Genomic DNA, 13804 nt, shown 5'->3' with positions numbered 1-13804 from the left:
CAATACTCATGGATGGAATATGACAACTTCAAATTTTTAGATCTGTCAGAGACAAGATAATGATTATTATATACACTGGACCAGAAAACTAAACCTTTGCTCCAGATCCCCAAGAATTGTACTTTTTCTCGTCTGTGATTTATCAGTAAAAGGTGTTAGTAGGTAAACAAGGCTGGGCCCAACATAGGAAGGTAGACATTTGTTTTGTTCAGTCATCCAACATATATTTATTGAGGCCCTATTTTGTGGCAGACACTGTTCTGGTTGCTAGAGACAAAGCAACAAAAAGACACATTCCTGCTTTCATACAGCTTACAATCTAGTGGGGACAGACAAGTATGTAAATAAATAAAATGTCCTCATAAGTGCTTTGAGAAAAAACTTTTTTAAAGGGTGAGAGAGAAATGGCTGAGCAGGGATTGGCATTTCCTTTAGCTAAGAATGGGTAAGGGAAGATCCCTCTGGAAGGGCAAAACTTGTGCTAAGAAGAAAATTATTAGAAGAAACCAACTTTGTAAAGATCTAGGGATAATCCGTTAGAAAGAGGGAAGAGAAAAATCAAAAGCTGAAGCAGAACACACCTCTTCCTCCAGGAGTGGCTGAAGCTTAAGGGAGTTTTAGTAAAGAGCATGAAAATGCTGGGATTGGCACTCAAGACAGGTGTGAAATCTTGTGAGGTTTTAATAACATGGTTATGGACTTTGAACTGTGATTAAATGGGAAACTGCTGGTGAGATTTATGGAGGGGAACATCATTATCTGACTGGCATTCTAAAGCTCTGGAAGAGGGAAGGGAGACGAGAGTTAAAGCTAGGGGAGCAGTTTGGAAACTATTAATTCAGGCAAGGGACACTGGTGACTTGAATTAGAACATTCAAGACAAGTGGTAAGGGTGTAAGGGCAGGAAACACAGATTATTTGAAATGATTTATTTCAGAATTGTCACATATCAAAGTAAGTAACACTGTTACCCTATTTCTGAATTTTCAGGAAAATTTTATAACATAGGTGACCTTAGAGGTCACGGAGAAGATCACTGCCAGTTTGTGGATTCATTTTTAGATGGACGCACAGGACAGCAACTCACTTCAGACCAGTTACCTGCCAAAGAAGGTATGTTTTCTGATCCTCTTGTAAGAATATTTGGCAGATTAAGTTTAGTCCAGTCAGAAAAACAATCCATTTAAAAAGTTTCATCATACTACTCCAATTCTCTGACTAAAAAACATTAAGACTTGAATGTTTTTTCAACTTTCCTCCCAGTCCTTAGTTAGGCCCAAAGGTAAAGACAAGACACATGCAAAAATGAAGTGTACTTCAAAACAAGCTGAATTACCAAAACTATAAATGAGCAGTGTTTCTCAAACTTACAGCATTAAGGTATTACCTTTATGTTTTGTTGTACTGAGCATCACCCGCATTATTTTAAAGTGGCGTATCAGTTCCATGGGAAAAAGATGAGGCTGCTCTCAAAAAAGATTTAGTCTTGGAAACCCTAGGCAGGGTCACTATGAGTCAAAATTGACTCAATGGCAGTGAGTAGGTTTACTATCATAGAGGGGGAAAAACTTTTATTTGCCTTATACATAATTTTATATTGTTATTATGTACTGTCAAGTCGGTTCCGACTCATAGGGACCCTGTATAGAGTTTCTGAGGCTTTAAATCTTTCCAGGAGCAGAAAGTCTCACCTCTAACCATGAACCTTGTAGTTCACAGTCTGGTGCTTGCCGCATAGAGCCACCGCACTCCCAATTTTATGTTAAAATAATTAGAACAAATAGAGACACATTAGCACTAAGCTGCATACAGTGTAGCTTCAAAAAATTCATGGAAAATGGATAACGCAATTTTTCCACAAATTTTAAACCCCTTCATATTACTCCTGATAAAGCACTGTGGGTTACTGCACTGGACTGCAAAGTCGTTTGAACCACAAGGTCGGTGGTTCAAGCTTACCAGTCGCTCCTTGGAAACCCTATGGGGGTCACTATGGGTCGGAAACAACTGGACAGCACTTAACAACGTATTACTCAGGAATCACCAAGCCATTCTTTGTAATGATTCGATACATTGAATTCTGATTAGTTTGTATTTTTTGCACACTTGCCCTTAGAAGTATCAACCTAAAAGATTTGTGAAGCCATTAATGAACAGTTAAAAGTTGACTCATGAGCTAGGATATAAAAAAAATATTGTGTATTTTATTTCTGCAACATTTCCCAGTGAAATTTTTAATCACACAGTGTACTGAAAAAGATTTTGCTAAGATTAATTAGTACTTATGAGTTTTAACCATCATGGAATTATCTTCCTTTTGTATTGCTTATTCTAGTAAGCACCAATACTCACGTCAGTTCTTCATAGACACCACTAGCCTTTTTTGTGCAGAAAAAACCCTTTCAGATAAGATGTAGAGAGCTATATTGTGTGGCCAAAGACAGTTTTAAAAAAAAGGTAACAAGATGCCCTCTTTGTCTCTCAGAAACTACCAGCTGTCCCATTCTAACTTGGTAAATAAATGTCAACCTTCTCCAGATGCTCAATGCTAGCCAGTCGTTACTGCTTCGGGAAAGGCTCTGTTGCTGCTTTCTTAAATATATTGCTTCATCCAGTCACCTTCTGTCATTCAGTGACACACTTCAGTCTATAAACAGCAAGGGCAAAAATTATAATGTAGAAAATACTAATATGAAATTATTTCCCTTCCTTAGGCTACTTCAGAGCAGTTCGCCAGGAACCTGTCCAGTTTGGAGAAATAGGTGGTCACACCCAAATCAATTATGTCCAGTGGTACGAATGTGGGACGACAATTCCTGGGAAATGGTAAATGGTGCAAAGTGCCTTTCATTTTATCATGGCACACACACACAAAAAGATGCTATGATATTTATCACATTCATTTAAAGCTGTTTTGTTTACTATGTATGAAAGTTTACAAATTAATAGCAATAGATGTTTATTAGAAAAGACTAAGAATATTTATCATTAAAACAAAACAAGATATTAACAGAATTAACATTGTTGGGGAAGCTGGCTCCCTAGTCATGGTATTTTAAGAGATCGTTTGTATATTTATCATACTGTTGTAATGTTTTCAGATACTTTTATGACAAAATTAACATCAAAAACTTTAATATACATTTTGGAAAGATATTTACTTTTATTACATATATTCTTTCTACTGGTGAGTAACTTCAATAAATCTCTACTAAGTTTAACTTATTGGCTCACATAATCTTCAGCATATCTAGGAGGAAAAAGACCTAATATTCATGTTTGTTTAAAATTCAAGTTTTAGTTACAGCTGAACTGCTTTTCTGAAGAGCTTAATTAAGTAAATCCATATGAATATGTATGTCTTTAAATGTCTGCAAATTACTGAAATAATTTTCAATCAGTAAATTTCATTTCGAGAATCTAATATATTCAGTTTCAAGATACGTTTTGTTCTCTTCTCTACCCAGCTATGTGTTATAATGTCTTAAGTGTACTTTTTTTGCCAAACCATGTACCTTTAAGCCATTTTCTTCATGTTTTTAATCTGATCTAATCAAGGTGTATGCAGAGACTGAGTGGGAAGTCTGACAACAAAATGATAATGCATTATGAGCTCCCTACCATTTTACAATTTGGTATATATTTATATATAAGATCTCTATGAATGAATGCATAAGGTATGTTTTTGTAATTCTGTTTTAACATAAGCTGTAATAAAAATCGAACTCATTTTTTGTTAAAAAGTGGTCTTCCTTCATCTGGGGAGGGAGATAAAAGGATCTTTCCTGTGCTTAGTTTTCAATTTGCTTCATTTTTATCACTACCCTATACTTTTTTTCAAGCAATCAAATTATGCACAGAATTTTTTTTAAGACTGAATACTTGATCTGACTGGTTCATCAGTATAAGAAGGTAAGAAGAAAAATCAAAGTTTTTCAGGACCTACCCAAACTCCCTTGTGTCTATATGTCTACAGCCTACATTAATCAATCTTCCTATAAAAGCTACTCAGGTGGGAAAATGCTGTTTTTCTCTCAACAGAAAACGTTTATACTTCACTTTAAGGCCAATCACCAAAAAGGATTTCTGAAAAATATATTTGTTCCTTGATTTTATCATGTAATAATTAAATTACAAGACCACTAATAGATTCAATCATCTTTATTGGCCTATCAATGTTACATTTTATACATAATAACTAGTTGGCTTCTCAAATGGATCTATTTTAGTACATCATGTTAATAATAAAAAGCTGTCAGATGGCTAAGCCTATCATATCCTCTGGACAAGGTAAGCTAGAAAGTCAATCACTTTACACAGATTTAAGAGTAGTGTTCCAAAATAAAAATGACTAAGGAAGCTGCTACATTTTAAAGCAGGGGAGGAAAAAATTTTTCATTTTGGTAGTTTGTGTTCCAGCAAATTATACTTTTAATTAACAGCAACAATGATATCATAAAAAAAGGCTCTGCTTTTTAAATTTAAATTTCTGAACTTCAATACAAATTAAAATAGTATTGGAGTCTTTCAGGAGGCAAAGAGCTACATTCATCAGTGCAGCTGAGGCTCTTTATCGATAGCCAGGTCCGGGTTGGGTATAGCCCTGACCAAAGGGAGGACGGTTACGTGCATAAGGGTTAGGCCCACTTGGAGGAGGGATCATGGTACTGCCAGGAGGTGGAGTGAAACCTGGTCTTGGTTGATAGGCCCCTGGCTGGCTGGGAGCCATTCCAGGTTGTGAGGCAGGGGCCACAGTATAATTAGCAGGCTGAGATGTTTGGGTAGTGTAAGTTTGTGGAGGATAACTGCTCGCCTGGTACTGCTGTGTTGGTTGAGCAGGCATTTGTTGAGGCTGACCAGAAAATGCAGGAGTTGGTGCCTGCGAAGTTGGTTGTTGTCCATATCCCTGGTATTGCTGAGGTTGCTGGGGCCCAGTCTGCTGACTATAGTTTGCTGTAAAGGCAAATAAATAACATATGTCTTTATCCTTTAGCTGCAAGTTTTCCAGAGAATGTGTCTTACTGTTACGGACCAAAACTGATTAAGTTTAACAAACTTTTCCACAAATATTTAACCAGTGGTAGATTTAATCATTTATTATTTCAAGACCAAGAGGCAATTTTTTAAACCTACTTACTATTCTCACACTGAAATGACTAGACATTTCTTCATTACAACTGCTTCGAGACTATATAATCTGTAAAAGCAAAAATCCTGTCCTAGCATAATTCCTAGTACAGAATAATGCTCAAAAGATCTTTTTAGCATTCTCTAGGGAGTCCTGGTGTGGCACTGTGGGTTAATGCCCCAGACAGCAAAGCCGTTTGAACTGCAAGGTTGGTGGTTCAAAGGGTTGCTATGGGTCAGAATCAACTCGATGGCACTTGACAACAACAACAATAACAGGTAAACTAAAAGGAGCTCTGGTAGCACAGTGGTTACGAATTGAGCTGCTAACCTCAAGATCAACAGTTTGAAACTACCAGCTCTTCCACAGGTGAAAGATGAGGCATTCTGCTCCCATAAAAATTTACAGCCTCGGCAACCCTGAGCAGGGTCACCATGAGTCTGAACTGATTCCACGGTATTTAAAAGTTAAAGTAGTCCTTAACCTGGTTGGAGGGAAGACCTACTTAATATTAAGTCCCAAATAAAAATACATTGCAGAGAATGAATAATTTTCAAATGAAACAAATACATCTTATCATACTATCATACATATGAAGTGTTTTAAAGTTTATTCTTACTCCAAGATTAAGTCACTTAAGAATTAACTCTCAGCATCCATTTTCAAAATCAGATTTGGTATCTGTGTAACTCAGCAAATGTTGACGCAATAGTAACAGCATAACACATACAAAAAAACATACCATATTGCCCCCACAAAATCAACATCCAAATTCATTTACTATTATGATGTAATTTTTTTTTAAGTCAGCTTCACTGAAAACTTTTATCTCTACCATGAAACACACCTGCAGCTACTTGCAATGAAACCTCTCCATTGACTGGAATCCTGTCAGCATTAAACACCAGATACATAAGAAAATTATTAAAATATGTACAACCCTGCATTTAAAAATAAAAGGATTGAATGAATTTGAGTATATTCTGAACTCACCTTGAACTTGGGTTCAAAATTTACTCATGAAAGAAAAAATTTTGACATAATCCATCAACAAAACTGGAGTAGGTTACACAGTGTCAGAGATGGTCCAATGTCATACCACCACTTACAGTCTCCAAGCAGAGTATTTAGTTGACTATCTCCATAGTCAATAAATTCAAGTTAAAGTGACATGGGGAGATCAGAAATAAAGATAATAATTTGGAAAAGACTAAAATTTACTCAGTGTTAAGACCCTTCCTAAAATCAAGAACAAACTTAATTTTCAATAAACCAAAATCTTAAGTGCCATACAATTTTTCCTATCCCTTATATAAAACTGTAGATGTCTCTTCAATTTAAGATGGAATTTTTTTTTAATGCTGCCTTTTTTAAACTGGCAATTGAAATATAAACTAGGTTTTTAAATGAGTCTTTAAGCAGCCAGACCCTTTATTATTGCTCAGAAGAGGAAAGTACCCCAAAGATGCCATTTATTAGTAGGCTCCTAGTCTTGATCACAATGAAGCAATCCTTACCCGTATAGTCTCCCTCCCATCTTTAGAACAGGGGGTCCTATGGTCCACAAAATCTAAAATAATTTACTAGTCCTTTACAGAGCATGCCTGCTAACCCCTGGTCTAGGTTGAAGTATACAGCATGATATTGTTAAGTGCTGTCGAGGAAGTAAACTGAATGGCTGTGGTATCCAATTATTGGTCTCAGACCCTGGCTGCTCATGAGAATAACCTGCATATATATTTGTAACTGTCAAAGCCTGAGCCCTATTCCGGACCAAATGAAATAAAATCTGACAGTCAAATGATGAGTCTTTTCTACAAAGTAAGTAATTAGCACTACAGATAAGATTAAACATACAACTAGAAGCTGAAATTTTGATATTCAAATCTTTGGCTATAAAACAAGTTAAGTGACGTGGAGCTGGTTCTGACTCATAGCAACCCATTTTGGGTTTCTGAGGAGCGGCTGGTAGGTTTGAACCAATAAAACAAGAGTCCCACACAAACTCTCACTGCTACAGGAATGTAAAAATTACTTAATTTTAACCAAAGCTATATTAAAGAAATTTGTCACATTTAAAGATGGATACTCTTTAGCAGCTAGATGGTTAAAAAAAAAAAAAAAGAAAGAAAGAAAGCCTACTTCTGAAAATGGAGGGAAAAAAACTAAGTTTAATGTTCTTATGTTGCCTAAATTATGTTTTAGACATTTTTAATTTTATGGTTTTCTACATACTTTTGAGACACCAGAAATCTTAAGTATCTTAATTTAGTACTTTTTAATAAGTTATTGAGATCACTGTATGAGGAAACCGTTCCTATTTCTGCAGACACTAAGAGTACATTACTATGTGTGAAAAGAGTTCTGTGTCCCACACATAATGGGAAAAAAACCTTGCATTTTTTGTGGTTCTTAAGTCACTTAAAAGTTGATCAAGTTAGTGAAAGACAGCTTTGTATTAAACATTTTTATGCTACAAGTTATATAGGATCCCCTACTAGGTTTTGTCCACTGGAGAAATTGAATTATTGACTTACAAAAAACAAGTTATTTCCCTCAATAAATGAAAATTTAATATCTACTATTATAGTGTAAAGAGCTCTGGTAGCATAGTAGTTACAAATCAGCCTGCGAATTGCAACATCAGCAGTTCAGCTCCCATAAAGATTTACAGCCTCAGAAACCCTGTACAGGGTCACTATGAGTCGGAACCAACTCCACGGCACATAACCATCACCATTATAATGTGGTGCTGCAGGATAATGCACTGGACCACATGGTCAGTTTATCAGCAAGGTCGAAAGTTCAAACTCACCAGTTATTCCTAGGAAACCCTACACAGAGTCACTATATGTTGGAACTGATTTGACTGCACTTAACAACAATAATTTAAGTACTAAAAGTTAAAGAACTAAGAAGAAGTTTAATAAGTACAAACGACTCAAAAATCAAGTCCTTTTCAATACCTGCTCACCTGAATACTGAACACCATACTGTTGTGGAGGCTGAGGCGGAGCCTGAGGCTGCTGAGCACCGTAACCGGCCTGCTGCTGGTATTGTTGGTACATCTGACCTAAAAAAAATAGAATTGGAAAAGGGCAGGCTTAACTTAGCAGAGAGAAATGGTTACATTTTCTCCTCATCCAAACACACACACACACACACTGCATAACACTATTATGAGAACGATTTCCCTCATCAATATAGTGAGGCTGCTCTGCAGAGAACCCCAAATGGCAATGAAGTGACTACCATTTCATAAACTCCAGAAGAAATAACGTTTTCAAACCTAAATGTCAACAAACAAGCACTGAGAATAATTCTATGTTCACTAAAAATCAGGTGCAAAATCCAAAATCTGAGACAAAAGACAAATACTATTAATAGCTTCTAAATCTTTCTCAAAGCTCCAGATTTATTACTTTCATCAACTGAACCTGTGTTACCAGTTACCATGTGAATGGACCCTTCAGTAGGAAAGAATTACATAGTACCCTTTCATTTCAGAGCTCAAAAAACTTATCTGTCTTCTGAGTATCCTAAGCAAGCATGTGGAATCTGATAAAGCTGAAATGATTCCTTACTGCATGTTTAGAGTTGTGGTGTGGCACTGTGGGCTAATGTGCTGTACTGTAAAGTTAGTTTGAACCACAAGGTCGGCAGTTCAAACTCACCAGCTGCTCCTTGAAAACCCTATACAGGGTCACTATGGGTCGGGACCAACATGACAGCACTTAACAACAATTGCATGTTTAAATAACTGCAGACCTGCTTAACACAGGCGATGTTCTTAGAAATTGGAGTCTGATTTGGGGTCAGCTGATCAAAGTTCCTGCAGAGAAATGTTTTAGATATTATCATGGTCTGTGACTTTCAACCAAGGAATATTTATTGGTTCATTTCTACTTCTTTACAGTGATGTTAGTGAAGGATGAAGTGTGAGCTGAAATTGGCACAACAGAACCTAGCAAAAATGCCAACACAATAGTCATTAGTTGGCTAGTCTGAAATGTGATTTGTAGGTGGTTGTGTTTTAAAGTGTTTCAAATCAAGTGACACAGACCAGATTTCAAATATTAAAGAGGAAAAGTATTAATCATTTAATACTTTTAAAATAATGGTTTCATATTGCTAGACTGGATTAAATATTAAAATTAATGTCATTTATTTTAATAAATATATCTAATAGAAAATTTTTAATTATTTGAAGTTTACATTATTTCTTTTGAAAAGCAGAGATCTGAATTTTCACCTCAACTATACTAATCTATTGACTGATGTCACATATTAACTATACACTAAAAGTTTTAGCAAAACATGGAATTAAATGCATATCAAACAATGTTAATTTTATGCCTCTAGACATGGATACTTGGTTACTGGGGAACAGATAGCTGGACAATTTCACTGTGTGATCATATTTAAAATTTTACTTTTCTGTAAATGGATTTTTCAAATAAAACAAACCTTTGAGATAGAAAAATACTGAGATTATTACTAGTGAAATTAAATTCTATTCTTTTACAAGTGAACAGCAAGCATGTAAGAAGACCACCCTTCCAACTGATACTCTACAAACAGTAGTTAGCTAACCTGATATAGAAATTAAATTCTCATTTTACCTATCTATTTCAGTCCATATCTGCTTCAATTAAGTTTGTTCTATCTTAGGAGTTGTATCTCAGTACAAAGAAAACTATGTGACTAAAAGTTGATTGAAAAGATGCTGAAACACCAAACACTTCTTCCTAAACCATTTACTCATCAACAAAAAGTCATGTGTTAGTTCCTACTGACTAATACTCATCCAATGAGACAACTCTAAAATTACTATCACAAGATGATAGGCTAGTATTCCAAAAGTGATCAGCTCATTTTAGACTACGATTTTTAAAATGGTTAATAACCTGAACTTGCATCTAGTGCTGAGAATATATCATACTGGCTCCTTTATACATATAGCTAGAGCACCACCTGGTGTTTGTTTAAAGTGAAATGTATAATTTACATTTAAAGGTCCTAAGACACAGACAATTCATAGGAATAATGTCTTAATACAGAGAGATCAGTAAGTATTCGTCAGCTGTACTCTACAGAGCTCCCCGGGTTAAAATGAGGCACTTTCACTGCCTACTTTCCTGTGCATGGGGCCCTCACTACCCTCTGACCACAACAATTACCCTTTTGCCTGTTTGAAATACTGAGCTTTCAACTTACATTTCATTCAGGACTGAAGGTTTTTTTTGTGTGTGTTTTTTTAAAACCAACGGGTGGTTCTAATTTTCACATTTTATAGCCAGAGAAAATGAAAACCCAGAGACTTCATCCAAGGTTATATTACTCAGAGAAAAAGAAGGTTGACTTAAAATACAATGCTTATTCTACAAAAGAAATGTTTTACTGATAACTCCAAAAGTACTATAGGATAAGTATATCACCAAAAATGCAGCTTTTTATATCAACTAAAAATCCTCACCACTGGACTAATAAATACTATAACAATAAAGGGAGAAAAGACTGAAGTTGTCAGACTTCGTTTTGCTTGGATACACTATCAGCACTGATGGAAACAGCAGTCAAGAAATCTCCAAACTCTATTTTATTACTAGTTTTACCTATGTAGATAAACTTCCCAAAAGCTTCTCTTTTTGAAAAGTATTTTTTAAATTACAAAACAATAATACACAGCCATTTGGGGTGGGGGTAAAAGAGTAAGATAAAATAACGCCCACGCATATGCAAAATAAAGGTGTGAGGTCACGCTTCCCAATTCCACTCTTCTCCCCATGAGTCACTACTGAGTGGTATGAATTTTTCCTAATCCCCCCATATTTTATATTAATAGAAACACTTTTCAAGTTTTTCTCCTCTCAATAATTGGAAGCATACCAACATATTCTACTTATTTTTTAACCCCAAAACATACCATGTCAGAACATCAAAATTTTCTTAGCTCTATTCAAAGTGCGAGTGTATATGTAAACTGTTTACCACTCCCAAATACACTGCAGGAGAGACCACTGCACATGTGCTCTAAGCTCTATTTTACCTTCAATCTGACCTGCTTGTGTCTGCGCTCCTGTATATGGGGGCTGCTGTGACTGAACTCCAGGTGGGGGAGCTGCTGAGGAAGAGGAAGCAATGCTGTCAGGTGTTCCTGAACGGTCTTCTGTGGGAGCACTGGGTGGTCCTAGACAGTCATGAAAAGTCAATTCAGTAACTAATACAATGTCTTCTCTTTATAAACAAGCTCAATTAATGGATTTGTTTCAAAGGCAGAAACTAAAATTAAAAGTACTATTATTGTTGTTTGTTGTTTTTAAATGCTGTCAAGTAGGTTCCAACTCATAGTAACCCTATGCAGGGTTTCCGAGGAGCACCTGGTGGGTTGAAACTGTCAACCTGTGGTTCAAGCCAATCTTTCAGTCCATTGTATTATCCCATAGTGCTGCACAAGGACTCCAAAAGTACCACAAAACAAGTATTATCACCAAAAATGCAGCTTTTTATATTACATAAAAATCCTCACCAGTGGACCAAAAATAATAATAAATGGAGAAAAGATTGAAGTTGTCAAATACGTCATTTTGCTTGGATATACTATCAGCACTCATGGAAACAGTAGTCAAGATATCAAATGACATATTGCATTAGGCACAAAACCTCTTTAAAGTATTAAAGAGCAAGATATCAATTTGAGGACCAACATGCACCTGACCCAAGCCATGGTATTTTCAACAGCTTCGTACGCATGCAAAAATTGAACACTGAATAAGAAAGACCACAGAAGAATTTACGTATTTGAGTTATGGTGTTGGAGAAGAATATTAAAAGTATCACAGATTGACAGAAGAACAAACTTATGTATGTTGAAAAAATTCTAGCCAGATGCTCCTTAGAAGCCAGGATGGCCAAACTTCATCTCTCATACTTCAGACATATTATCAGGAGGGACCAGTGCCTGGAGGACATGATGTCTGGTGAAATGGAGGGTCGGTAAAAAAGAGGAAGACCCCAACGAGATGGACTGACACAATGGCAGCAGCAATGAGCTCAAGCTTAACGATCGTAATGACACAGGACCAGGACCGGATAGTGTTTCGTTCCGTTATATTTAAGGTCACTATGATTTGGAATTGACTCGATGTCACCTAACAACAAATTTAAGGAGTCCCTGGGTGGCGCAAATAGTGAAGCCCTTGACAAATAGACGAAAGAAAGGTTGGTAGTTTGAACCCACCTAGAAGCACCTCAGACAGGCCTGCCAAGCAGCTTCTGTAAAGCCACCACCTTGAAAATCTACTCTGTACACATGGGGATCACCATGAGTTGTAATCAACTCAATAGCAACTAACAACAACAGATCACTTATCTTTACATTTGCTCTAGTCTCTAAGGACTATGTTCCAGAGTCGTAACTTGTCTCTGGCCAAAGTTAAATCTCATTTCTATAAGGCTAATATTCTCCTGTCCCCATGCAACTTATTTTACACATTAACCAAAAATATACTTCATTCAGTGAGTCTCTACCATCCATAAATCAAATTCAACACCTAGTTTGTTTGGCTCAAGGGTTCAAGTATTTCTTACAATTGCTCTTCTCAGTTAATCTGACCTTCTCCCTACTCCCTTTACTCCTAAACCCATTTTCATACGTAAACAGAACTGAAGTCCTTTAATACCAGTTGTGACCCCACATTTCTGGAACGTTTTCTTGGTCCGTAACTATTTCTCTACCTCTGACCTACAAAGCACTTTACCTTTATTATTGTCACTGCCAACTTTTAATTTACATTTTTTAGCAAGCCTCAATCGTTTTCCCTTATTCAGAGCCAATCCATGGAAACCCTATACAGAATCGTTATGAGTCGAAATCAGTGGAGTTGTGGTGTGGTGCTGCAGGACAATGCACTGCACTGCAAGGTCAGTTTGAATCACAAAGTTGGCGGTTCAGATCCACCAGCTGCTCCTCAGAAACCCTATATAGGATTGCTATGGGTTGGAACCAACTTGACAAAACTTACCAACAACCATAACAATGAGCAGGCTCCTTTCTGATTCTTTTTGTCTGTCTCACAAAGTCTAATACTCTACACCTTACACAGAACCACTAAAATTCTTTCAGAATAATGTGCAAAGAAATGGAGAAAATTTGCTACAGTTTCAATATAGGAACAGTAAAAGAAGTCACTCTGAAGATAATCCAAATCTGTATTTTTAAGCCCAACTTCAAAGAACTATTCACTCTTATGTTTGGTATTTCCTGAAGACTTAAATATAAAGTAACTAGAATATTAACTCAGATTTCAGTTGCTATAAAAATGTTTAGATGCACCACTTTGTCTGATGTCTCTTTATGTATATGAAAAACGTATTATATATAAACATATTTCTTCAGAATTTCGTATTCCCTTCAGTGAATAATCTCATAAATGTCTCAAAGAAAAAATGAACAGAATGAATCTTATTATTTCCTCAATGGCACCTAATAAAACAATAATACTGTACAGCAAATAAATCACGTAACCCCTCCCACAGTTAACTATTAAAAATCTGGGCAAAACACAGGACATCAAGGCAAGTGGTCGGATCCCCTCAGGGCAAACCTCCTTCTAAGACTAAGATTCAAGGGGAATAAAAGAGTAGACATGTGCTCTGATGGGTGACCACGTTAGA

At 36.2% G+C, this 13804-nt stretch overlaps 2 protein-coding genes across 5 annotated transcripts in view; one reads left to right on the top strand and one right to left on the bottom strand.

Moving 5' to 3' along the window:
• ABI3BP (ABI family, member 3 (NESH) binding protein) overlaps window positions 1-2830 on the top strand; it is a 317931-nt gene extending 315101 nt beyond the window's left edge. Inside the window, exons 34-35 of the mRNA XM_006868650.1 lie at window positions 991-1113; window positions 2715-2830. Of these exons, the coding sequence (XP_006868712.1) occupies window positions 991-1113; window positions 2715-2830 (239 nt within the window). The remainder of the gene's footprint in view (window positions 1-990; window positions 1114-2714) is intronic.
• Window positions 2831-4143: 1313 nt separating this feature from the next.
• TFG (TRK-fused gene) overlaps window positions 4144-13804 on the bottom strand; it is a 56626-nt gene continuing 46965 nt past the window's right edge. Inside the window, exons 5-8 of one of the 4 annotated variants that reach the window (XM_006868615.1) lie at window positions 11178-11318; window positions 8103-8201; window positions 5976-6016; window positions 4571-4953 (exon numbers count right to left, since the gene is read on the bottom strand). In XM_006868615.1, coding sequence (XP_006868677.1) covers window positions 5982-6016; window positions 8103-8201; window positions 11178-11318 — 275 coding nt within the window. In that variant the 3' untranslated portion in view covers window positions 4571-4953; window positions 5976-5981. Of the gene's footprint in view, window positions 4954-5975; window positions 6017-8102; window positions 8202-11177; window positions 11319-13804 lie in introns of all 4 variants that reach the window. The other 3 variants (XM_006868616.1, XM_006868613.1, XM_006868614.1) reach the window with 3 other exon arrangements.

The sequence above is a fragment of the Chrysochloris asiatica genome, unplaced genomic scaffold (assembly GCF_000296735.1).
Source record: "Chrysochloris asiatica unplaced genomic scaffold, ChrAsi1.0 scaffold00120, whole genome shotgun sequence".
NCBI lineage: Eukaryota > Metazoa > Chordata > Mammalia > Afrosoricida > Chrysochloridae > Chrysochloris > Chrysochloris asiatica.
This window is presented reverse-complemented; position numbering and strand designations above follow the sequence as displayed.